The sequence below is a fragment of the Malus sylvestris genome, chromosome 14 (genome assembly GCF_916048215.2).
Source record: "Malus sylvestris chromosome 14, drMalSylv7.2, whole genome shotgun sequence".
Lineage (NCBI taxonomy): Eukaryota > Viridiplantae > Streptophyta > Magnoliopsida > Rosales > Rosaceae > Malus > Malus sylvestris.
This window is the reverse complement of record NC_062273.1, coordinates 8,504,970-8,528,785: the sequence shown is the minus strand read 5'-3', so window position 1 is coordinate 8,528,785 and position 23,816 is coordinate 8,504,970. Positions and strand designations below refer to the sequence as shown.

Here is a 23,816-nt window from a genome sequence, read left to right as displayed (position 1 = left end):
GACACTTAACGGAGTTTTTAACGGAATGACCAAAATGATGGATGGTGGACAATTTCAGGGACCACTTTTATCGATTTGGAATCTCAGGGACCAAAGTGATGAGTTATGCAAATTTCAGAGACCATTTTGGCGATTTACCATTCTCAGTTTAATATAATTCACTAAGTGATACCATTATCTTGCCACACATGTTCACTCTCAGTTTGATATATTCCATAAAGTAATCAACACTTATTTGTACAAGAATAAAATAGCTATTTATAAACCTTCTTATTTGAACTAAACGTATTGTCCGCTTTCTTTATCTTATAATGTTGCTTAATGATTGGAGCTGTCTAATTTTTGGGCCACATTTTAAAGACTAACTGTACAAAAAATCAACTCAATTATATATTGTTTTAACCGTTCGATTAACGTTATCAAAATTTTAATGGTTAAGTGAGAAACATAATTCGTTTAAACATAGATGGTTTTGTACTATACTTATTGCCACATCGTTTTATAAATTGATGTATATATGTGTTGAATTAAACTTGTTATCAAAGAGATGTGATCGACATGGAATATTACTCCGACCACAAACAAACGTCTCACATCCAGTGCGTCTGCAACCAAGCCACTCAATCACTTGATCATAATTGATTAAATAGCATACTCATAAACTTTTATAAGAAAAAAAAAATTATATCCAATAACATTTTTGTGATGACCTTAATCGTTTTTGAACGGTCAAGATGAGTCGACGTGGGTGCATGAGAGTGTTTTGACTTTTGGATCACTCCTCTCAAACAAGCTGGCAAGGGTTTGTTTAAGGTCCTTTTTACGTGTGCTGTACTTTCTAGAATAGCTAAGTTTCTACATTCTTTATTTAACGTACTAATTCCTCTATCCTTATTTTCTTTCATTCTTTGGATTTCTTCCGCAATCATCTAATGCTTTTTTAGGGTCTTTTTCTACGAAGGAAGTGACGTTTTTGACTTTCTGTTTTTCATGTCTCAATTTCTTCAAGTTATTAACATTCACATATTAAGCTCGTATAGAACACGCTCTAGTCATTTGGCAATAAAATGATCAACTGCAAAAGTGTGTGCGGCTGATGAGGCGACTCTAACCGATGTGTACACTTTGCATTTCTAAGAAGCTAGTTAGACATTGCATATGGTTTGCAGCTTAGTTGATTAAAAATTTTCATTTAACTCGAAGTCCTGAATTCGATATCACTTTCTCCTCCATCACTTGCAAAAAGACCAAATGTATATTATTTGTACTTGTTTCTCATAATGTGCACCTAGGAGTAGGTATATATACATATGCCCTTTAAGGGAAGGGATCCTTATTTTTTCTAAAAAATGGGGATTAGTTGTGAGATCCATTTCACATCGGACTTGAACAATCCGAACAGTCTATTTTGTAAGTCTCAATTCATATATCATCCTTGCAAAAATTTAATTCAATCCAAACTATTTACCTATTTAATTGTCACGATGAAATTTCAATGTTTCTTAGAACATAGTGTTGGTCAATTTCTTTGAACTCAATTAGATGTCTCAAACATTTCAAGTTTGGCTAATATTTTGTAAGGATGATTTATGAGGTGTAACTTGAAAAATAGACGGTTCAGATCGTTGAAGTTCGTTGTGGTGTGGGCCCACATCTAATCCCCACCTTTGGAAAAACAAATGCAGATCCGTTCTTTTAAAGACTCTTAGTATATATATGTTCAAAGTTAAAATATAAAGAAGAAAATTCCAACATGTTGAATAGTGAACTGGTTACAAGTATCATCCTACTCATAACTATGAAATAATAACGGTAAGAGCATATAGAGGACTTATTCGAGCATTTTATTAAGATTGATAGACGAAGTGTCACATCCCGGCCCGGGGTGGATCACTTTCCGGGCCCGCTCCACCACCGTAGCACGATATTGTCCGCTTTGGGCTCTAACCACGCCCTCACGGTTTTGTTTCTGGAAACTCATGAGCAACTTCCCAGTGGATCACCCAGCACGCCTTGATTCTAGAATCGGGGTGTGTCACGAAGATTTCTTTGATAAAAGTATAGATTCGAATGCAAAACGATTTGGTAATGATTTTTATGGGTGTGACAATGGAATTCAGCAAAGTTTTGCAAGTGAAATTAAGGAGCAATGTTGTAAGATGCTCCGTTTTACAGATATGAAATCAGATTATTGTGGTTTATATGTGTATTTTACAAGAAACTAGCATCTTAACTTGTCATGGGAGAGTATGATCCACGCACTCTTCTAAGGAGTGGGGGAGGTTGAAGAATTCAGGGCATTTGAACAATTAGGAAAGGTTCTTGGTATAGTTGGGCGCTGGCCTTTCTTGACTTGACCATAATCAAATTTTCTCTTTTTTTTTTTTAAAAAAAAAAATATTTATAATAATGATAAAAACATTTTGAAATTTGTTGCTGGTTTTGTCCTCAAAAGTCCCTCACCAACCACAAGGTTAATTTTTCTATTTGAATATACCGTCGTGAAAAGGTCGGGTGTAGGTGCTTGATCACGCATTCACGTGGTAACATAATACGCGTAAGGATGTGGACTGTTGATTTAGTTTTTATCTTGCTGATTAGTTTTAAGATAAAATTTTAACCTTTTTATTAGTTTTAGAGTAAGTTGTCATACGTAACAAAAAAAAATCAACAACCACATATACTTTCTGTGTTTAGTTTGTGTGTCCCCATTGAGGATGCAGTATGGTGTGAAGGGTTGTCTCACGTTAAAAAAATTATATAATCTTACATGTCTTTATAAAAGTTTGGAATATTATCTCAATTTTGAATTGACAAGTTAAAACCTCGACTTAGTCCTGTACCCACCGTACATGCAAATCTACAAACAACGTAAGTCCGGCTCTCAAAAACCCATTGGCTTCTACATATCCAAAAAATTAAATACCCTTATTTCACAAGAAGTTTATGTAATAGACTGATCGGCTATGGTGCCAAATAATTTAGGAAAATTTTTATTTGAACTCATAAATTTCATTCTACATTCAACTTAAATTTTGATGTGAATTGTCTTTTTTACTCTAGTGTATAGTTATCATCAAATTCAAGATGAAATTAACAATAAAACTAAGACTTATAAAAAAAACCCAACACACAATAATCAAACGCTTACCGTCACACAATCTTTCTTCTACGTTCTATTCTTTCTTTGTATTGAGATTTTTCTTTCTTTGAAAATATCTGTCGATGTTTTTTGGTCTGTTTACATTTGCTTATTATTCTCCTATGTATCAAAAACTAACGAACCGGAAGACTTTAGATAAAACAAGTAGTTCTTTTTCTTTTTGTTCGTTCGTTTGTTTGTTTGGTTTTTCTATTTATTTATATGTATGTATGTATGTGTATGTGTACTTTGATCAATGTTGTAAAGGGTGATGGAGACTCCATCAAAAACAAGTTTGAACAACGCAAGGCAACCTGAGATTTATTGAGAACAACCCTGTAGACGGTGTGACGGAGACTCCATCAAGGCCAAGTGTTTTGGTGTTGGTAACATCCTTCTGCCATCCTCTTGTAAACCCTCTTGTAAACTCAAACGATGAATTAATTCTCACCAATTCCTATTAATTTCGATTTTGATTTCTATTTCTACTAAATCATGAAGAATTGACAGGAAAGACAACGAACCAGCTAAAAAGAGAGAAAATATTGATTTTGGATTCTTTTAGATAGGTGCAAAGATAAATTTACATATATATTAAATTGGGTTTGTGAAGTAGTTTAGGTAGTAAATTTGAATTCAAATTATATATATATATATATATATATATATATCTACTAAGGGGGGTGTATTCAATTGGGATTTTAAGGGATTTTAATTCTTTTAATGAATCTAGGGGTATTCAATCATGATTTTAAGTGATTCTCTGAAATTCTAGGTGTATTCAATTAGAATTTTAAAATAGTTTATTAAAATCCTTATAAATCCATGTGTATTCAATTAAGATTTTAAAGAAGTTTATAACATTCCAGGTGTATTCAATTAGAAATTGATTTTAAAGAATTTGAAAAAGTTGAGGAATTAGAGGGAATTGGAGAGATTTCGTAGTGTATTTTAAGCATTCACAAATCTCACCTCTTCCCATGAGATTTCGAGGGAATTGAATCAAAATTTTATATGGAATCTCTACAAATCAATTAAACTCCATAAAAATCCATGGATTTATAAATCCATTAAAATCTCTCGTATTCTCAATTGAATACACCCCCTAAAACTCAGCGGATTGGTACTGTTCATTAACAGTTCCATTCCGGTTTCGTCCCTCATTTTCTTCATGGTTTTTCGGCTTTAGTGGGATTGTGCAGTAAATTATCCATTTTACCCTTCATCATACGTGCTGCGCATGCCTATTGCACGTTTGCTGCTAAGCGATGTTGACACGTTAGTTTGATTCGAAAAGGTCTCCACCGTTCCTTTTTGTTTTTGGTGGGGAAGGTGCTCGAAGCCTCTTCCATTTTCTTCTGTCGGTCTCCCTGCGTCAACCCTTCGTGGTTCCCTGCTTCTCTCTCTGCGTCGATTGTGTGTCGTGTGAAGAGTTTCTTTTTCCGGCTGATTGCACTGTTTCAGGTGGTTTCATTGCTCTTTTTTTTTCTTTTTCTTTTTTTTTTGTCTTTTCTTTGATTGGGAAGACAATTTGTGTTTTCGGTGTGGTTGTTTAATCTGATTGGGTTTTTTTGTTTCAGGAAAATTGGTGTGCGAATTTTAGGGTTTTTGTGTACAACCTTGCAAACCCCTTCTGATTAAGGTCTGTGAGTTTTTTCTTTAAAATCTTTTCTTATGTTTTTTTCGATGATTTGTGTGTGGCTGTTCCATCTAATTCGATTTTTCGTTTTAGGAAATCTTGGGGTTTTCGTCTAGATCGATTGCTTGATCGATGTAAAATTAAAGTCCTCTGTTTTTTTCTCTCTAGAACTCTGTTTTACTATGTTGTTTCTGTTGCAGGTGGCGGTGTTTGCTTGGTTTTGTGCTCTGGTCTTAGAAATTGTATGGTTGTTTTTTTGGTGGTTTCGTGCTATCTTGAACTCCAAGTGGAAAGCCCAAGGAGCAGAAAATGGACAATCACAATTATTATTGGTTTTATATTTAATTTTTAACTCAGTTTAATAATTAATTTTGTCCACCAATTAATTTGAATTATGTGGTGAAATGATCATATCTAATTAAGTTTATTAGGTTGCTATTTCTTTTTTGGGGATGTGTTTTAGCAGGTGGATTGGATTTCAAGTATTTTTTAGGGTGGGTAAAAAGGTTGAGCGGAGGCAAGAACATTCCTAAGGTAAAGTTCCTTTGCTCTTCTCCGTCTTTTAAAACGAAGCCTTTAGGCACACAACTTTGTTTTCCCAAGTATTTTTTATGTGTTGTTGTCAAGAGTCGATCAGTTTTTAGGCACACAAGTAATCCTATGGATTAGAATTTGACGAAATTACACTGATTCAGATGGTATTGATCAAATGAATGAGTTAGAAACTAAAAATTACAATAGTTTCATGAAAACTACATTAGTTTCTTACTGCTTTTATTACTGAACATATTTTCTGTATATGTAATGCTTTATTTTCGAGGTTATTCTCTCAACACCTTGTGAATTGTCACATCCGGCCCGGACTCCCACCACATCCTGGGCTCGACTCTGTCATAGCATGATATTGTTCGTTTTGGGTCTCGACCACGTCCTCACAGTTTTGTTTTCGGGAACTCACACAAGAACTTCCTAATGGGTCACCCATCATGGGATTGCTCTTGCGCGAACTCGCTTAACTTCGGAATTCCGATGAAACCTGAAGTAAGTGAGCTCTTAAAAAGCCTTATGCTAGGTAGAGATGAGAATATACATATAAAGTTTACAAGATCCACTCTCATGTTACATGAATGTACAAGTAGTCGATTAGAGGAAAAATGTAGACATGACTATTACCATATTTGGATGTTTAATAATGCAATGGTATTGAAGCTAAGCAGCCAAACTCTGCCATTAGAAATTGTGCTGGAGTTCAGTGTATTAAGAATTGTAACAAAGCTACAATATTTACAATCACCACCTTTTAATTCTCTCCGTTTTTTCAATGCATCAAACAATTTGGTTATAAGATTAGTACATATTTATGGTTTTTTTTAACCTTTCAGATTTATGAATAAGGATCAATACGTAGTTATGTTTTTTTTTTTTTTTTTTTTTTGATATTGCAGAGTTAATTTTTTTTTTTTTTTGAAGAAAGTGCGATATTCATTGAATACTGAAAAGAAAAACGTACAAATAAGGATAGGGTGCATAATATTGGGCCTCAATAAAAATCCTGCCGGAGATTTCAACCTGATCGAAGGGAAAAAAAGTGTTCCGCACCAACTAATTAATAAGAGTATCGTCGAATAAGAGTTTAGAGATTACATCATGAGGCTCTTCAAACCAAGAAACAGGATGGTCAACAGTCAGACCCAGGATGGTCAACAGTCAGACCCATTCGCGCCAGATGGTGGGTCACCTTATTGGTCTCTCTTCGCCCAAATATAATTTTGCACGCTCTGAACTCATTCAAAAGTTTCCTAGTATCATAAAATAAAAGACCATAATGGCCATTATGAGCTACACCTTTGTTTTGGATTGCAGAAATAACCAATAATGCATCACCCTCAGTGGCGGATCCACAGTGGGGTCAAAGGGGTCGCACGACCCCTTGGAAGCCATGGAAACAACCTTAGAGATCCATTGGAGCTACTGGTGCAATCCCTTGGAGTTGCTGGTGAGACCTCTTGGCTGCACACCAAGTGTTCGACGAAAGGTCTGAAAGAACCACCTTCATCTCTATTCAAAGTTCAAAACTCATTGAAGGAATCTTGATAAAGTTTGTACTTATAGCCCGTGCATCATATCTTGTATCGCAGTACACTGACCTTGCTGAGGCAGACCGTTCTTTAATATTAGAGCATTTTCGGCAAGCAACAATGAGATGGAACCCAGAAGTGAGTGCTCAATCAGCAGTTGATAATAAGTCTGTGAAAGATGAACAAAAATCTCATATGATAGTTGCAACAGATGCATGCCTTCCGCTGCTTCCTTCTGGGGAGTCACCTATAGCTGCCCGTGTTCTTATAAATTATGAGTTACCGACAAAGAAGGTACAGTTCTCATTTTTCCTTTTGGGAATTGGGACTTAGATGTACTGCAATTTCACGCATCCACTTATGTTGACAGTTACTCTTGTTGTGCCATTTCAAGGTCGTTAATGATTGAATTCTGTGTTATAACAGTTGTATACATGGGACTGCATGTGGTTTTGCTACCTTATGCATTACATACTGCGTCCCTTCTATTTTCTCATGTATATATGCTTCCTTCCTTACAATCCTTTGTGCAGGAAACATATACAAGCCGTATGACAACTTGTTTGGCTGCAGGTTCGTCCTACCAAGTTGTACTACTTTGTTAGTTGCATATTAATGGGGTATGCTCTCTTGCGATAACTTTGTACAAATACGTGCAGATGGGATTGTAATCAACATGGTCGTCGGGGGTGAGGTAGTAACTCTCAAAAGTCTTGAAGAAAGTAGCAACCTGGTCATAGCTGAGATGCCCATACATGTGAGTTTGTTAATGCGTATGTTTCCCACATTTCTTGTATCATATCTTGTATCGCAGGTTATACTTATAGCCGTTTCTGTTAAAAAAAAATTGCGCGCTACGCGCGCTATCCTTATTGACCCCCCAAACATTATTTCTTGGATCCGCTACTGATCACCCTCTACCTGAACTTGCTCCATGCTCCATCGGCATAAAAACATAGATGCTGCTCGTGCAGCAGCAGCCTCTGCATGTAGTGCAGAACGGATTGATGCGTCCCTGCTCACCTGAACCGCAAGAAAACCACCTTTAGCATCACGTACTACCATCACAAAACCCCCAATTGAACCTTCTTCATCCCAAGCAGCATCAAAATTACACTTTATCCAACCAGAACTAGGGGGCTGCCACCGAGTTATTTGCACGGACGATGGTTGATGAACAACTACATTCCACTTTCTAAATTCCGCCAGCCATGTTTGTGCCCTAAGATGGGTATCCAATGGAGAAACCTCAATACCAGACCAGAGAAAATCATTATGTACTCGCCAAATACTCCAAACTAGAATAAGAAGCAACTCAAAACTTTCTTTGGAGAATTCCTGCGCCATGCACTCCAGCCACCCTTGAAAGCCATACTCACTACGAGGGAAAGATGTAATTCCCAACGGGCTACCAAACCACACAACTGCCGCTCGTGTACATGTTAACAAAGCATGTTCAATCGTTTCCTTTGCTTGATCACAGTATCCACAAGTAGCCGCCATAATTACACGTCTCGACTTCAAATTCACTGTAGTAGGCAATGCATTCATACAAGCACGCCAAACACAAATTTTCACTTTCCCCGGAACCTTAGCCCTCCGTAATGCTTTCCACAGAAATTTTGTTCGCTCACGAACAATTAAACCCGTAGACTCCTCACCGCCCAAACCTGGATATGCTCTAGCCACAAAATAAGCACTCTTCGTTGTGAATAACCCATTAGAAGTTTTAGCCCAAATTAACGAATCTGGAGGATGAAATAAACTCAAGGGAATGCTGAAAATGAGGGCAGCTTCCTCTTCCGTAAACCACCCCCGTACTAATGCCGAATTCCACCGCACACCCTCATCTTCCACCATTAAAGATCGTACTGTAAGAAATGGATGCACCTCACACGGTACCGGACTAAGAACACGAGACATATTATCCTGTGGCAACCAATTATCACCCCAAATACGTATTTGGAGACCATCTCCCACTCACCACCGTGCTTCTTGTAAAATAATGAACCGGGAAGCAGCCACACTACGCTAGCAATAGGAAGAATTAGGCTTAACAGACGCCTGCAAAAACTCATTATTTGGATAATACCTCGCTTTGAAAATACGTGCGACAAGTGAACTAGGTTGGTGAAGAATACGCCACGCTTGTTTCGCAAGCAAAGCAAGATTAAATGCATTCAAATCTTTGAAACCTAAGCCACCTTCACCTTTAGATTTACATAGCCGCTGCCATTTCACCCAATGTATTCTACGCTTACCTATTTCTCGTCCCCACTAGAACCTTGCCACCATTTGATTTAGCTCATCACAAAAAGACTTGGGTAACAAGAAAGTCTGCATTGTGTATAAAGGTAGTGCCTGTGCCACTACTTTAATTAAAATTTCCTTGCCCGCACTACTAAGTAACTATCCACGCCAACCATTCAATTTCTTCCACAGCCGATCTTTAATATAAGCAAATGTATCTTTTTTCGACCTCCCGATGAAAATCGGAAGCCCAAGATAACGGCCATGGAAAGCCACACGCTCCATCCCCAAACAATCCGCTAGTACTTGGGAATCAATCTCTGTGATATTCCTACTAAATGCTACGCTACTTTTTGACAGATTGACAGCATGCCCCCGAAGCCCTTTCATACGTAGATAATAACTCCTTTAATTGCAAACATTCATGAATAGAACTTCTAGGAAATATGAAACTATCATCCGCAAACAATAGGTGATGAACACTTAGGCCCCCATACAAACTTTAACGCCCTGGATCCTGCCTTGAGCTTCCCATGAATCGAACAACGCCGATAATCCTTCAGCACTCAACACAAATAAGAAAGGTGACAAAGGGTCACCCTGGCAAATTCCCCGTTTTGGGTAGACTAGCCCCACCGGCTCACCATTCAGTTTGAATGAATAAGTGACTGTCGAAACACACATCATTATCCAGTGTATCCACTCGTCTGCAAAACCCATCTTCCTCATCATTTGTTCCAAAAAATTCCATTCAATGCGATCATAGGCCTTGCTAATATCCAGTTTCAAAGCCATAACACCGTTCCATCCATTATTTTTCCGATGCATATAATGTGCAATTTCCGAAGCAACCATACTGTTATCAGATATTAATCTTCCAGGTATAAAGGCACTCTGCGATGGTGAGATAATATCCGGGAGAATAGGTTTCAACCTATTAGTGAGCACCTTAGAGAAAATCTTATAAATCACATTACAAAGACTAATCGGCCTTAATTGGGTCATCTCAGTAGGATCACTTTTTTTATGGGATCAAAGTTACATGAGTGTAATTGATCTTTCTAAGCAAGTGACCCGACATACTTTCCCTTTATATTAAAAAAATTAATAATTTGGGGTTATTGAAATCAATGATGGAAAATCTGCCACTATCTGAGAAAATTGAAGATTTCAGTATTCAAATTCTGGATTATCTTAGACTTTATGGTTGTACATTCTACAACAGCTATATATGAGTTTTTATTTTCAATTTGTGTTCATTTGAACGAAACCCTAACGGTTTGGTTTTGCAGCTTATAAATATGTCCAATGCCAATTTATTTTCAAAACTTCCATTTTACAAAACGCAAGCATTATGGAGGGAAGGAACTTGAGATGGAGCTTACAGGCACGCCCTACCAAGAAAAATAAGAGGTTAGATAATTCCAATTTTATCCAAATTTTGAATACAGAATTCAATTTCTTTGAGTAGACACTAATTTCTAATTTTCCATTTTCCTATTTTTCGTTAATTTATTTAGGTGTCCAAAATTAACTTGACCTATGGTTGAAGATCTTAGCAATGGACGGTCTTTGGAGATTCTCATTAATCGCTTCAGAAATTAGTGCCCGAATCCCGATTCAAATTGGCTAGATAGCTTTCTTTGTCGGTTTTAGTTGATTGTTCAGATTTTCCTTTTTTTTTTCTCAGCAACCAAACATGTGCCACTGAGTTCTCAAGTTTATGATTCACTACTTATTAATACATTATTACTACGTTTTAATTTTTAAGTAATCGAAATTGTTATGCTCTGAGCAACTATTGTATCTTCAACTCACCAAAATGGCAAGAGATTCTCACCTTTCGAAGCGCAAGCCATGTGCGTTGATTAGGTAGGATACTAGGAAATGTTGTTCTTGCTATGGAACATTATTTTGTTGGCTTTGATGTTGTCTTTCTTTTGATATGCCACTCAATGTTGTGCAAATTCCGTATCATTATTGACCTAACTGGTTGTGATATCCAATAGTGTAAAATCCCTTTTCACGGTCCAAAAAACTCTTTGGTTTTCTTCAAAGAGACAAAACTTTTGACATGTTTTAGTTTTAAACCTTGATCTAATATGAGGTAGATTTGTCTTTGATTTGTTAAACCTATGCATGTGTTTGCCTCATCTGGATTAACAGAAAAAACAAAATGATATTTCCCCAACAAATTGTTGGTACTTTTACAGGTTTCATGACTAATACTACAAGTTCTTCTTCAAGATCAGCATACGCACATTTGCAAATACCAAGATCATTATTTATCTGTGAGTACATCTAATGTATAAATGCATACAATCACTAGCTTGGCTCTACTAATTGAATTTCTATCATAAACTTCAACATTTTCGTTTCTTTTTCTCATTCAATTTAGCATAACACCATATATTTTTAATTCCAAAGAGAGATAATAAACCATATTTAATATATAATTTGTTTTGATTGGTTTAGATTGACCTAAAAGAAACTAGGAAAGGAATGATGCACAGTGATATAGAATGCTTAAATTGAAATCTCAGTTTACAACTTTTAATACCCTAATTGATGGACAGGAATATAACTTTGCGGTAGCACCTTGCTAAACAATATTTTTTCCTATGTTTTATTCAGCTTTTATCTAATTTACATTTATCTTTTTCAATCTTTGTTATACATTTAAGATGCTGAAACAAAGCAAACGCATAAAATTGGGTGTATAATGAGATTATATGGGTTAAAAAAAATTCTCTAACTTTACGTGGATATTGATATAACGCCAAAGAAAAAACATATAGAATTCACTTGGTATACATGTTGACTTTTAAGCAATACGTATTTAAACCAGTTCTGTTCGAATATGTTTTGTTAATTTCTTCTAAGCGGTTTGAGGCATAGTTAGCTTTTTAAAACAACAGACAATAATCTTCAAGGAAAACATAGCCAAAAGGGGAGCTACACCATTATTTTTCTTAGAGGGACAAACAATGGTTTCTAGGAGCTTTCCGTTGTCAACAAATCCAAAGACAGGAAAAGAAGAAAAAACTAAGTTTAAACTCTTATATCTTATTAACCAAGACAAAGAAAAATGCTACAAATTGTTAAGATAATTACATAACGTGGAAAAACTACATCATACTAAAACGTAATTCATACTTACAAGGAAGACTTTGGATGCAATCTCTAGCTATAAATATTCTTTGAGTGAAACCTTGTTGGTTTTCAATTTTTTATCAAGTCCCTAAAACTAATGTGATAATTTATTTCTATGTATGTTACTATATTTTTTAAATTAAAAATTTATATTTATATTTGTTTGTATTAATGAGATTTTAAATAAAAAACCATAATTTGTGGGATTAAAAATATTAAAATATAAATATACTAGTGTGTGTGTATAAACATGGGTACATTCATCAAAATTAACCAAAAAATTATTGTATCAAAACATGGGTACATTCTTCAAAATCACAAAAAAAAAAAAAAAAAGGATATTAGGCTTAATAACATTAGTAAATTTCTTTGATTAACCTTAACATGGATACATTCTCGAATCAAAGAAAAAAGAATGTACTCATATAAGTTTAAAAATGGATTAGAAAAAAATTGAATAGATTTTATATAAAAAAAATGGTACATGTTACATATTACAAATTGGTATATTTAAGAATGAGTACATTTTAAGATTAAAATTTTGAAAAAATTACATGAATGGGGACATATAATTAGCATGGGTACATTTAGCAAAAAAAAAGGGTACAAATAAATAAATAAATAAATATGGATACAAATACAAATAAAACTTTAAAAAATATGGGCACAAAAAGAAATTAATATATGGGTACAAATTAAAACTGGAAAGAAAATTGGTACAAATTAAAAAAGGGTTGCAAATTAAAAATGGGTACAAATTAAAAATAAAAATATATGATAAAAAATTTAGCCATAAATATAATATACTAATTGTAACATTTTTAACATTAAATGAATATATTTAGAAATAAAAAATATTTTATTATTGAAATAATGAATAATGTTATTAATACCAAGGATCTGGATCAAAAATTAAAAAGGAATGAGGTTTTAATTAATGGAGCAGCAAAAGTAAGGATGAAAACCTAATTTCTCCTACTTACAAATTGGATGCAAGATTTATTTATAAAGATTGAAGTACAAGAATAAATATGAACAATAAATAAGCAGAAAAGGAATAAAAAAACATAGTAAATAATAGTTTGGAAAAAAAAAACGTAGTAAATACGAGGAAATAAATTATAATTGGTGTACAACATGATGTGATAAGTGATTCATAAAATCATTAGCCATTGTGAAGAATTTATTAATTAACGTTTCAAGTACACATCACTTGCCATATCATATGTGTTGAGTAAAGCAAGTTTGTCAATCTCTTGATTTAAGGAGTCCATCTCCTTGGTTACTGTAAGTTATCTTTGATTGCTTTTCATTCATGTATGAGTCTAACTCATGTAATAGGCTTGTATAGGCCTTAATTTCAAGATCTTGACTGATCCATGTTTCTGTATAAGTCTCTTGTACCTATTACTCTTTTCCTTAATGAAAACCATTCACACAGAATAGAAGGTTTTACAATATGGTAACCAATGTGATACAAAAATGTGATATCCCAACATTTCCCTGCTACAAAACCTTATGATGCAACATACAAATATACAAATTGCTAATTCCAACAGCTCGTCAGCCTCATCCTAATTACACTACATTGTGCCGTTGTGTGTTGGTCAAGAAGGGAAAAAACTAACATATACATACATACATACATACATACATACATACATACATACATACATATATATATATATATATATATATTGATGCTAATTTTCAAGCCGGTGTCGAAATAAACGCCGATTCAAATGCAAATTTAGATGAAGATACCGAAATAGGTACAGAATTCGATTGCATACGTAGTTCCCAATTGCAGGTGAAAATTTTGATCATATATCCCTTTACCCTAGTAAAATTTATGACCTAAAACCCGAAAATACGGTGACAAACATTGTGCATCATCTACAACCCAATTTTTATATATATCGCTTAAGCAGCAATGAACCTGCTGCCATGCTCATCACATATCACGATTCTCAACAGATATTGCTTTTCTTTTCTTTTCTATATGATCCTAAAATCCATAAACTAACCAGGGCTAATTCCTTTTCTTTTTATATTATCCTCTCCATTATTTCCTAACTTCACAGATAACATATTGGGAAAAAATTTCACTTTTCTGTGATCTATTCGCTGTTAGAATAGAATTACTATACAAGACCAAAACATGAATTACAGTCTAAAAGCTCCAACCAAAATTCATGTGTATGAGAACCAAAAGAAAGGCATACCTGCATCAACTCCAGAACCCGAAGTCATAGCACCAAGCTTCCAGTGAACCTTCTCTTCTCTTGCAGATTATCTAGAACTCAACTTTTAAATAGGATTAAATCCAATATGAGCATATCTCATGTGAGAAGAGAGGTCACTATATATATACATATAATCTTTACCTTGACAGATTAGGATTCCCTATTAAAATCCATATAGGCAACAAATACTTATTTCCTTGTTATACAAGAACTGATCTCAATGCTATACAAGATCCTTCTTTGCCAATGATTAGCATTCCTTTTGTCAACAAGACTTTTCTATCAAACTGAACACCTATAGCCGATCCAAAACTTCTCTATCTCATAATCATATTCTTACATTCTCCCACTTGAGTATGAGAACAGTTTCAAGTGCTCAGCTTATTCAATTGTTCTTTAGATAGAAGTGATCACTAAGCCTATTAACAAAAATCCCCAATCACAACCATTTTACATACATCTCAAAATGTAGAACTCTGTAACTTTATTGCAACCATAATGCACATTAGTTTTGAAGAGTTACGGACATTCAATTTGTATCTTTAACATTGTGAACCAGATCAATATCAGCAAATGAGCAAAGTAATTTGCTCCCACTATTTCACATCATTGACAACAAGAATTTAAGATAAATAATTGCCCCTAACAATGCATGAATCAATAATTCAATGTCAACTGCTTAAACAGGCAGACTGTCATAAAAGCATCAAATGAACTATCTCAAATTTTATTTCTTAAAAACAGCAGACCACTAAAACAAGTCTCAATTTGAGAATAAAATAAACCAAAACAAAACTAGCTTCAAGCTTTATTAAAAAAACATAAACCTGTTTGTATCACTGCACCAGCTCTCTGAACTTCACAGCAGCAACAGCCCATATGCAACACTAGATCACTCCCACTGGTCAAAGGTTTCAAGAACCCATCCGAGAAACATGAGCTTTAAATTTAAAAACCCCAATTGGCAATGCCTTGGTCAAAGGATCTGCTATCATTGCATTAGTACTTAAATGTTCCACTTGAATAGCTCCCTTCCTAACCTTTTCTCGAACTTTAAGAAACTTCACATCCATCAATCTAGAAGCTGAAGTTCTTCTATTGTTCTTAGCAAAAAACACAACAGAGTTATTATCACAATACATTTTAACAGGTCTTTGCACAGAATCAACAATCCTTAAATCGACCACAGCTTGTTTCATCCCTTCAAAACATGCTACAAATTCTGCCTCCATAGTAGATGTGGTTATTATTGTTTGTTTTGCACTTTTCCATGAAACTGCACCACCACTAAGCATAAACACATAGCTACCTGTAGATTTTCTGTCATTTACATCACCAGCTAAATCTGAATCGGTATAGCCAACTAACTCTAGATTCTCTTTTCTGCCATAAACCAACATATATCCCTTGGTTCTTTGCAAGTACCTCAAAACCTTTTTAGCAGCTACCCAATGAGACTCCTAGATTTGCTTGAAACCTACCTAACATTCCTACTATGAATGCTATATCTGGTCTCGTGCATATGGTAGTATACATCAAACTACCCACTAAAGAGGCATAGGGGCTTGTTCTTCATTTTATCCACCTCAACCAATGTCTTGGGACACTGAGATTTAGAGAACTTGTCTCCCTTATACACAAGCACTTCACCATTATTACAGTTTTCCATGTTGAACCTCAGCAATACTCTTTCGATATAACCCTTCTGTGATAGTCCAAGTAACAGTTTAGACCTGTCTCGAATGATTTCAATGCCAAGCACATAGTGTGCCTCTCCAAGATCCTTCATCTCAAAATTATTGCTTAGTATGGCCTTGGTATCATTAAGAAGCTTTATATTAGAACTTGCTAGGAGAATATCATCAACATATAGGACTAAAATGATGAAGCATGAACCTGACCATTTGATGTATATACAATCATCTAATTTATTTTCCATGAAACCAAATCTTGTAACAACCTGATCGAATTTCAAAAACCACTATCTTAATGCTTGCTTCAGTCCATAAATCGACTTGTTAAGCTTGCAGACCTTGTTTTCTTTCCCCTTTTCAACAAATCCAGGAGGTTGTAACATGTATATGTTTTCTTGGAGTTCACCATTGAGAAAAGCAGTCTTCATATCCATTTGATGCAACTCTAAATCAAAATGTGCAACTAATGCCATTATAATCCTCATAGAGTCTTTGGAAGAAACAGGTGAAAAAGTGTCATTGTAGTCGACTTCTCTATGAGTGAAACCCTTGGCAACCAATCTAGCCTTGTACCTCTCAATTTTGCCATGAGCATCTCTCTTGGTCTTATAGACCCATTTGCATCCTATAGCCTTGATTTGGGAATTATAATCCACCAATGTCCATACTTTATTCTGTGATATCGATTCTAATTCCTCCTTCATAGCAATGTTCCATAATGCATGTTGAGGACTTTTCATGGCCTGAGAATATGTAAGAGGATCATCTATATCGCAAAAGTCAAACTCACTTTCCTGCAAATAAACGTAGTCATTCGACATTGTAGTTTTCCTGATTCTTGTTGATTGTCTCAATGGAACTATTGGTTTATGAACAGCTTCATTTATTGGATTTTGTTGAACTTCAGAACCGAAAATATGATCTTGTTGTGTCTGCGTTTGTGAACTAAGATATGTCTCTATTCTGTCTTGATTGGGCTAATTCTCTTCCAACTGAATTGCAGACGAGGGAGTTATCAAAATTTCTCTATAATTGGTTTTAAAAGAAGCAACCTCAATATGATCATGTTCTTCAAAGATAAATCTTCCTTGTGACAATTCTGCAACATCTTGATCCTCAAAGAACCTAACATTATGAGTTTCTTGAATTCGAGTGTGACTTTGAGGACAATAAAACTTATAGCCTTTAGATTTTTCTGAATAACCAATAAAGTAGCATGTGACAGTCCTTGCATCAAGTTCTTCTCATTGGGATTATATATTCGAGCCTCAGCTTTACATCCCCAAACATGAAAATGATCAAAGCTGGGCTTCCTCTCATTCCAGATTTCGAAAGGTGTGGATGAAACTGCTTTGGAAGGAACTCTGTCTAATATGTAAGTTCCTGTCTTTAATGCTTCTCCCCAAACAAAACCAGGCAACTTTGACCTTGTCATCATGCTTCTTACCATTCCAATCAAAGTTCGATTCCTTTTCTCAGAAACTCCATTTTGTTGTGGTGTCTTAGGTGTAGTGTATTGAGCCATAATACCTTGTTGTTCAAGGTAATGGGCAAATGGACCCTTTTTTTGTCCAGCCTCAGTGTACCTGCCAAAGTATTCTCCTCCTCTATCGGATCTAACAATCTTAATGACCTTTCCTAGTTGTTTTTCAACTTTAGTTTTGTAGACCTTAAAACAATCAAGAACTGATAACTTCTCACATATGAGATAAGTATAACAAAATCTTGAGAAATCATCAATGAAGTTAACAAAATAAGAATTTCCACATATGTTCTTGGTTGGAAAAGGACCACAAATATCAGTGTGTATAATTTCCAGCTAATCATGACTTCTCTTAGCATCTAGTTTCCTAAAATTAGTCATCTTGCCCTTGACACAATCAACACATTCAGTTGCAGTATCAAAATTCAATTCAGGAATCAACTGAGCTTTGGACAATTTTAAAACTCTTTCTTTGGATATGTGTCCTAACCTTTTGTGCCAAAGTATGAAAGAATCATCATTGTCGTGCATCCTTTTAGTGCTTGTGTTTAAAACATGTTGATTATTAGACTCCAAGGAACAATTCAAACACCACAGGTTGTCTCTCAAATAAGCATTTCCCAAAACACAACCTAGGTGGTTCTTTTAAAAAATTCTTAAGCTTTCATCATCACCTAGAAAGGCAAAACCATCTTTGACAATCCTAGAAGCAGAGATTAAATTTCTCCTCATCTTTGGCACATAAAGCACATCTTTTAATTTCAATATAAAACCAGAAGACAGTCTTAAATTTACCATTCCAATAGCTTCTACTGCAACCTTAGTTCCTTCACCCCCAAAGACATTATAGTTCTTAAATGCAGTTTGTTTTGACATTATGAAGCCCTCTAAAGAATTTTTAATGTGGACTGAGCATCCCAGTGTCAAACCACCAAGAATTCACAGGTATCTCAATCAAATTTGACTCAACACAAACATTGATATGTTCTACACCCTTGCTTTTAAGATAATCACTGAAAACTTGACAATCTTTCCTTTAATGTCCCTTAGTTTTGCAGAAGAAATATCTAAGTTTGGCAATATTTTTAGTTTTGACTTTAAGATTGTTAGATCCCCTAATTGAGTCTTTTACTTTAGCAGATGCATTTGGCTGAAAAAAAAGTAGGTTTATAATTGGAATTCTTACCAGAGTGTCTGGAGAACGAATTGAAAGCCTTTTTCCCTTTGTCTGGTTGCACAAAGTTTACTGCTTCAGCATCCTTTGCTCTTTTTTGTTTCTGTCTAGTCTTCTCTTGCACACACTGTGCTATTAGCTCATCAACATCCTAATTCTTATCTTGAGTGTTATAAGACACCTTTATTTGGCTAAATTTGCTTGGAAGAGCTTGAAGGATCATGAAAACTAGTTGTTTCTCTCCAATGTTAACATCTAAAGAAATTAACTTTTCAGCTGCATCAGTCATTTTCATAATGTGATCTCGGATGGAACCTGTGCCTTCAATTTTGTATGTGGTAAGCATTGCTATGTACTGACTGATTTCTACCTTTTGAGATTCTTTGAACTTCCTCTCAATTGCACCCAAATAATCAACAGACAATTCATGCTTCTTGATCCCTCCTCGAACAGTATCTGTCATGGCACTTTCAAGTATGGAAAGTGCGACTTTGTTGGCTTTAACCCATCTTTTTGCATCAGCTTTCTTAGCCCGAGTACTTTGATCAGTTAGGATTGGCTTTGTAACATCCCGAAAATTTTAAGTGGGGATTAAGAGTGAATCACTTGTGGTCTTTGTTAGCAAAAATTGTTTTGCCTTATTTAAGGTTAGATTAATTGGCCTTTGGCCATTAATATATATATATATATATATATATATATATATATATATATATAAAGAAAAAAAAAGGTAAAGTTGACGTTTGGGATATAAAAAAAGGGATGGGTTCTAGAAATTCCTATTTTCCCTTCTTACCTTCCCTCCAGCCGAAAGTAATGAAAGGGGTTTACCCCTTTTAGCTCTTCACTTGTCAAAAAGGAAATCTAAGGAAGAGGAGTTTAGTTTTCTTTGCTTGTGAAGATTAGAACAAGTGAGGATCTTTCCTTTGTCTCCATTTAAGGTATCTATTTCTTACCTTTGGGATCTATTTGATTTTTTTTGGTTTGTTAACCCATGAATTAGTTTGGGTGGGAGTAAAAGAACATGAAGGTATCATAGTTCATGTTATAGTTTTAGAGTTGAGCACCAAGTGTTTGATTTAAGTCCCCAATTAACCTTGAATTAGAGTATGTTGTTAGATATCTGTATAAGTGGTGTGTAATGATTTTTCTTGTTTATAGATAAGGAAGAGAAGGACAAGGGGACAACACAAGTCGACGAACACCCTGGAAGTTGAATATCAAGAAATTGTGTTGAGGTAGGGGAGTTTTAATCAAAAATAAAATATTTTGGTTTTTCATTTTTACTTGATCAAGGATTGATGGCATTTGAACATTATTTGAAGCTTACTTAAAATGTTTTCTTTTTCGATTATGTGAAAGAAGTGGAGAAAATATTTCACTATGGTTTGATCTTAATGATTCGAATTCCGTTACTACAACTTTGGTGAGTTTAAAGTGATTGAAATGATTTTTCAAGATTTTGTTTTGATGTGCATGCCTCTTATTTTACTCAATACCAAATACTGAAGCATCTCAATACGAATGTTCAAATTGTGAAAGTAGATGGAAAGTAGTATAATACCTGTGCAGTTGAGAATGTTGAGAAATGTATGAATGGGCACAATGACCCAAGGTTCCCCGGGGAAAGCTCCATGTGTGGGCAGTGGCGAAGCCAGGAATTGACTGGGGGAGGGGCGAAACTTATCAAACCAACCGATGATAAAACATCTTTCGTCGCTAACTCTTCTTGGCATGATGTGGTCTCTAGGTTGACAATGATCATTTTGGAGATAGTGTCTACGAATTGCTTCACGATAATTAGGTAGATAATCAAGTATTCGACGTCTATGTCCATGATTTTCAGGAAGATTAGCCAAAATTTCATCTATCTCAGTGATCTCACTTTGTTGTGAACTACTCGGAATACTTGAAGGATGACTTCTTGGAATATTTGAAGGAGAAGGAGGAGGACCACTTTGAACATTTGAAGGAGAATGACTACCTCAAATGTTTGAAGAATGACTACCTCAAATGTTTGAAGGAGGATTTAAGCATTGCTTTTTATAATATTGTTCCATTACGTAACTGTAAAATGGAGAGGAAAAAAAATTCTTACACTCTTAATCCTAGAGTAGACTATACTAATATGCATCATAATTAATCCAACCAACAATTCAATTAAGCAATACCAATAGCATACAAATTATTCAATAAATAAATATTCAATTCAACTAATCATATGAAATAATCAAGAATTCAAATTTTAATTTTCACCCAAAAAAATAATTTTAATTTCACATAAAAAAATCATAGAATCAGATCAATAATCAATAATCATATTAGTGCATTACCATAAAATTCTATGCCAATCAAACAAAATGTGTATTAAATAATTAATTAAGGTTAAGGATTGTAAATTTGAGAATTAAATAAAACTACCTTAGAAGGCTGAAGCCGATGGCTCATCTGCTGGAGAAGTGTAGAGTGGCTGGAGCCTGGAAAAAGGTTGACAATTCAATTCGAATTAAAAAATATTTCTTTTTGTTGCTGATGGGACTTTGGGGGGTAGCTTTGCTGTGCTCTCTGGCAGAAAGGTTGAAAAACAAAAGGGGGCGTGTCCTGCACTGAGGTCTTAGAGGGATTAAGAGTGAAAGGGGGACACGGGGTCCCCCCAATATATATATTTTTATTTTGAAACCTACGAAACGGTGCCGTTTCAATTACTTTAAAAAAAAAAATTAAAACGCAGACACTCAGTCTGCTGCGCGCACCAGACATCACCGAAGCAGGGAGCACTGAACCACTGAACCAATGGGTTTTCCGGCGAGCAAGGGGAGGGGCTGACCCAGATATCCAGTCCAGTTTTCCGGTGAGGGGAGTGGCGACCGCCACTCCTCGCCCTCACGTGGCTTCGCCAGTGTGTGTGGGGCTGTGAGAATGAGTTACGAAAGTGATAAATACATGTGATATGTGTATTGGCCAGGTATATTACGGTTCTTTCCAGTCTGCTTGTCACTTGTTTGGGATAAAAGAAGATCTTTGTGATTTGGTGTGCTAGTGATTCTTTAAATGATAATGGCTTTGTTATCCTTATGACAAAAGAAGTGATTTTTGAACTTGTGTGTTGTACCGTTGTTATCAAGCTGCTAATGCTCCGAAACCTTTGGTTTTCTCTGTCATATGTTACTTTCCATAAATTTTTGAGCATATTTTAAATTGTTGGATTACGTGGTGGTGAAAATAAACTGTTTTGAATCACTTTTATTACTTTTGGCATGCACTAGAGATTTTAAATGACTTCAGACTTACCCCTACTGGGCATTTTATGCTCACCCCGTTTTTCTACACATGTACTTTCAGGTGTGTAGAGTTGACTAGCTGATTTTCAACTGGCAGCTCTAGTGTGGGTTAGTTGACGGGAGTCCAGGTGTACACTTCTTTTGGGTGAGCTGCCAAAGTGTTTGTAAATGATCCTTTTGTAAATGATCCTTTTGTGGCGTAGTAGACTAAAATGATGTCGACCTCGGTGGGTTGGAGATTCTACTTACCTGGGCTATGAAAACCATCTATATATAACTACTCGTCTTTTGGCTTGTATAGTTTTGCTCATGTACATTTTCCTCAAATAGCCTGAAAATGTTTTCTTGTTAGAAGCCCTAAAGGTCTTTTGTGAACTTATTTTAATCTGTAAGGTTTTATGAATGGCTCTTGAAGAACCACTATGAACTTGGTTATGTTTAAAACTGTGGGTGTGTACCTAAGTGGTATGTTGCAAAAATTCAGATTTTTGTTCTTTGGAATATAGATAGTTTTATTTGCAAAGTAATTTGGAGCTGCTGAAATTGTTCTTACAGGAAAACAGCAGCATTCCTGTTTTAGTTTTAACATTTTCCTATACTTCCCGAACTCGAAAATCAATGAAATTTTGCCACAACTTAGTTTCATGGGTCTACATTGGATCTGGAAATTTTCACGCATTTTGGTTGAACGAGCTATTTTCGGTGAATTTTATGGTTCATGTCGCTTTTGTAGTTTGTATTACCATGAGACCTTTAACTCCATTTCTTTAAATTGACTTTTGTAGTTTAACTTTATGGAAATTGGGGGATTTAAATTTTCGTCAACATAATCTTAAGATGAAATTGTTTTGCATCCTTAAACGACCACTTTGTTCTATTTATTTTTACTTAATCTCACACCTCAAGTTTTGGGGTGCGACAGGTTTGGGAATGTCAAGAGCTATGTCGAACTCATTAAGAGTCAACAAGAGACCAATCTCTCGTCTCCACTTCCTGTAGTTGCTTTAGTTGAATATCAGAGTGCGCAACGAACGAGACTAACAAAATAATAGGAATATTATTAAACTAACTGAGAATGTCAAAACGACTACAAAACCCTAAGAGACTACATTGTGAATAACTTATTCTAAACTGAATAACAAGCATGCTATTTATAATAAACTAACCCTAACCTAAAAAGGTAAGAAACCGAAACCCTAATGTTAACGGGCTAAGCCCAGAAAACCAAATATTCAAATAAACTAAAATCCTAATATTTTCCAACACCTCCTGTCAAACTCATGGCGGTATACGACATGGGTTTGCAAACAAGCAGATGCGGACTGGCTCCGTTAGGCGGACTGGCAGACATGCAAACTTGTCTTGACTTGACTTGACTGACGAACTTGACTTGACTTGACTTGACTGGCAAACTAATTCTTGATTCTTGACTTGATTCTTGATTCTGACTGGCAAACTAGTTCTGGTTCAAATTGGCTAGTGTTAAGAGTATGGAAAGAACCCATCTATAAACGGACGAGATTTTCATATCTCAATTCTAACAACGAACAAACAAACACAAATACTATCACTCGAGTGGTCACAATTCAACACTTGAGTGACAGTCACAAAACAATTCCAAAGAGTATGCGGGCCTAAAACAAACGAAAACCATATGTTTTTTCTTTTGCCCGTGC

The 23,816-nt window shown here is 35.2% G+C and overlaps 1 protein-coding gene and 1 long non-coding RNA gene across 8 annotated transcripts; both read left to right on the top strand.

Annotated features, from left to right (window-relative positions):
- The first annotated feature begins 4,445 nt into the window (after positions 1 to 4,445).
- On the top strand, positions 4,446 to 10,883 carry LOC126600686 (uncharacterized). Of its 7 annotated transcripts, XM_050267303.1 has the most exons (11): positions 4,446 to 4,606; positions 4,723 to 4,784; positions 4,982 to 5,113; positions 5,245 to 5,822; positions 6,252 to 6,510; positions 6,645 to 6,816; positions 6,920 to 7,153; positions 7,393 to 7,432; positions 7,519 to 7,616; positions 10,402 to 10,522; positions 10,630 to 10,883. In XM_050267303.1, exons 6-10 carry the CDS (start codon positions 6,721 to 6,723, stop codon positions 10,480 to 10,482), a joined length of 549 nt encoding a protein of 182 aa, XP_050123260.1. In that variant the 5' UTR covers positions 4,446 to 4,606; positions 4,723 to 4,784; positions 4,982 to 5,113; positions 5,245 to 5,822; positions 6,252 to 6,510; positions 6,645 to 6,720; the 3' UTR covers positions 10,483 to 10,522; positions 10,630 to 10,883. The 7 variants fall into 7 exon arrangements, with proteins under 7 accessions (XP_050123260.1, XP_050123261.1, XP_050123259.1 ...); XM_050267304.1 differs by lacking the exon at positions 6,252 to 6,510 and having other exon boundaries at positions 5,245 to 5,315; XM_050267302.1 differs by having other exon boundaries at positions 4,982 to 5,315.
- An 8,738-nt stretch (positions 10,884 to 19,621) lies between these two features.
- LOC126600687 (uncharacterized) lies at positions 19,622 to 22,584 on the top strand. Its single transcript, XR_007615509.1, has 3 exons — positions 19,622 to 19,800; positions 20,021 to 20,097; positions 22,202 to 22,584. It is a non-coding gene; the product is annotated as an uncharacterized LOC126600687 (long non-coding RNA).
- The last annotated feature ends 1,232 nt before the right edge of the window (positions 22,585 to 23,816 follow it).